The 1,695-nt window shown below is 38.1% G+C and overlaps 1 protein-coding gene across 1 annotated transcript; it reads right to left on the reverse strand.

Moving 5' to 3' along the window:
* Positions 1-779: 779 nt before the first annotated feature.
* LOC116120530 (secreted RxLR effector protein 161-like) lies at positions 780-1,106 on the reverse strand. Its single transcript, XM_031406485.1, has one exon. The coding sequence runs from the start codon at positions 1,104-1,106 to the stop codon at positions 780-782; it is 327 nt and encodes a 108-aa protein (XP_031262345.1).
* Between the last annotated feature and the right edge of the window lie 589 nt (positions 1,107-1,695).

Below are 1,695 nucleotides of genomic sequence, written 5' to 3' on the forward strand. Positions count from 1 at the left end.
AACTTATACAATATAATAAGCAATCAATTTAGATATTAATAGAAGCAAGAAAAAGCTGAATAAAAATGACACGGAGGGATTTATTGTGGTTCGGCTAAGGCAACCTACATCCACTCTTCAAGACACACTTTAGGGTATTTCATTTCTCAAGAGAACAATGTTACAGAAAGTATTTAACAAGCAAAAATATAGGAAAGAACACACCTGATTAAGCCTCTCACTACTCTACTCTTCTCACACATATTGGTCTGATTTTATACACATCAAGGCTCCATTGATCAATCACCAACTATCCAATAAGATCTGAAAACCATTGGAGAAAACAAGCACTAGAATCTTCTGCCATAATTGAAGACCTAGGGCCAAAACGGGACCACAGAGAGAGATGAGCTATGAAGAATGGGTTACAACAGAATGAGAGTCGAGTGCCAGATAGGGCACTTAAACTTGATAACCAAAATTACGTCGCACAGGAAAAATATAACACTGCTTGCTTTGACTGATATTGACTCTAGCGTGTCAATTGCGAGCCAATCATCACAATTCTCCACCTTAGCTTGTGAATTGACACCCTAAGTGGCCTTGGCAAAACTGAACTACACTTGAACATGGAGTAGGCTCATACAGAGCCTATGCTTGTCTACAATTACTAGTTTGGTGAGCATGTCTACAGGATTATGTGTTCCTTTTATCTTCTCAATCTTGACTGCTCCTTTTTTAATCATTTCTCTGATGAAGTGAAGCTTGACATCGATGTGTTTAGCCTTCTCATGGAAGACTTAGTTTTTGGACAAATGTATTGCACTCTGACTGTCACTTTTGATCTCCACATTTTTCTGTTCCAGCTCCAGTTCATTCACAAAACCCTTAAGCCATATAGCTTCCTTTGTTGCTTCTGTCAGGGCTACATACTCAAATTCTGTTGAAGAGAGTGTAACCAGATGCTGAAGTTTTGATTTCCAGCTAATCACATTCCCCCACAATGTAAAAACAAAGCTTGAAGTGGACTTTCTCTTATCAATGTCCCCTGTATGCGCATAATCAGCATCAACAAACCCTCTAATGCAGTGCTGTTCTTCTTTGTTCTTACATAATATAATGCCCATTGACTTGGATCCTTATAAGTATCTTAGAATCCATTTGAGTGCAGACCAATGTAGTCTTCCTGGATTGCTCATGAACCTACTTACTAAGCTCACAGAATATGCTAGATCTGGCCTGGTGCAAACCATTAAGTATATCAAGCTACCCAGGGCTTTTGCACATGGGATGGTGGACATTTCCTTTTGTTCTTCTTCTGTTTGTGGGAACTAATCATGTGATAATTTGAAGTGCTGCCCTAGGGGAGTTTGGACAACCTTAGCATTCTGCATGTTGAACTTCTGCATAATCTTTTCTGCATATTCTTCTTGAACCAGCTTCAAGCTTCCTTGCATTCTGTCTCTTACAATGGTAATATTAAGGATCTTTTGAGCCTGACCCAACTCTTTCATTTCAAACTTGGTATTGAGGATTTTCTTCAATCGAGTAAGCTCAGGTTTGTCATGGCAAGCAACCAACATGTCATCCATATAAAGAAACAAGTAAGAATGAGTCAAATCAGAATTTCTTTTAAAATAAAAACAGCTATCAAACTGACATCTATTAAAGTCAATTTCAATCATAAAAGAATCAAATTTCCTGTACCACTATCGT

The sequence above is a fragment of the Pistacia vera genome, unplaced genomic scaffold (genome assembly GCF_008641045.1).
Source record: "Pistacia vera cultivar Batoury unplaced genomic scaffold, PisVer_v2 Contig94, whole genome shotgun sequence".
In the NCBI taxonomy this organism is placed as follows: domain Eukaryota; kingdom Viridiplantae; phylum Streptophyta; class Magnoliopsida; order Sapindales; family Anacardiaceae; genus Pistacia; species Pistacia vera.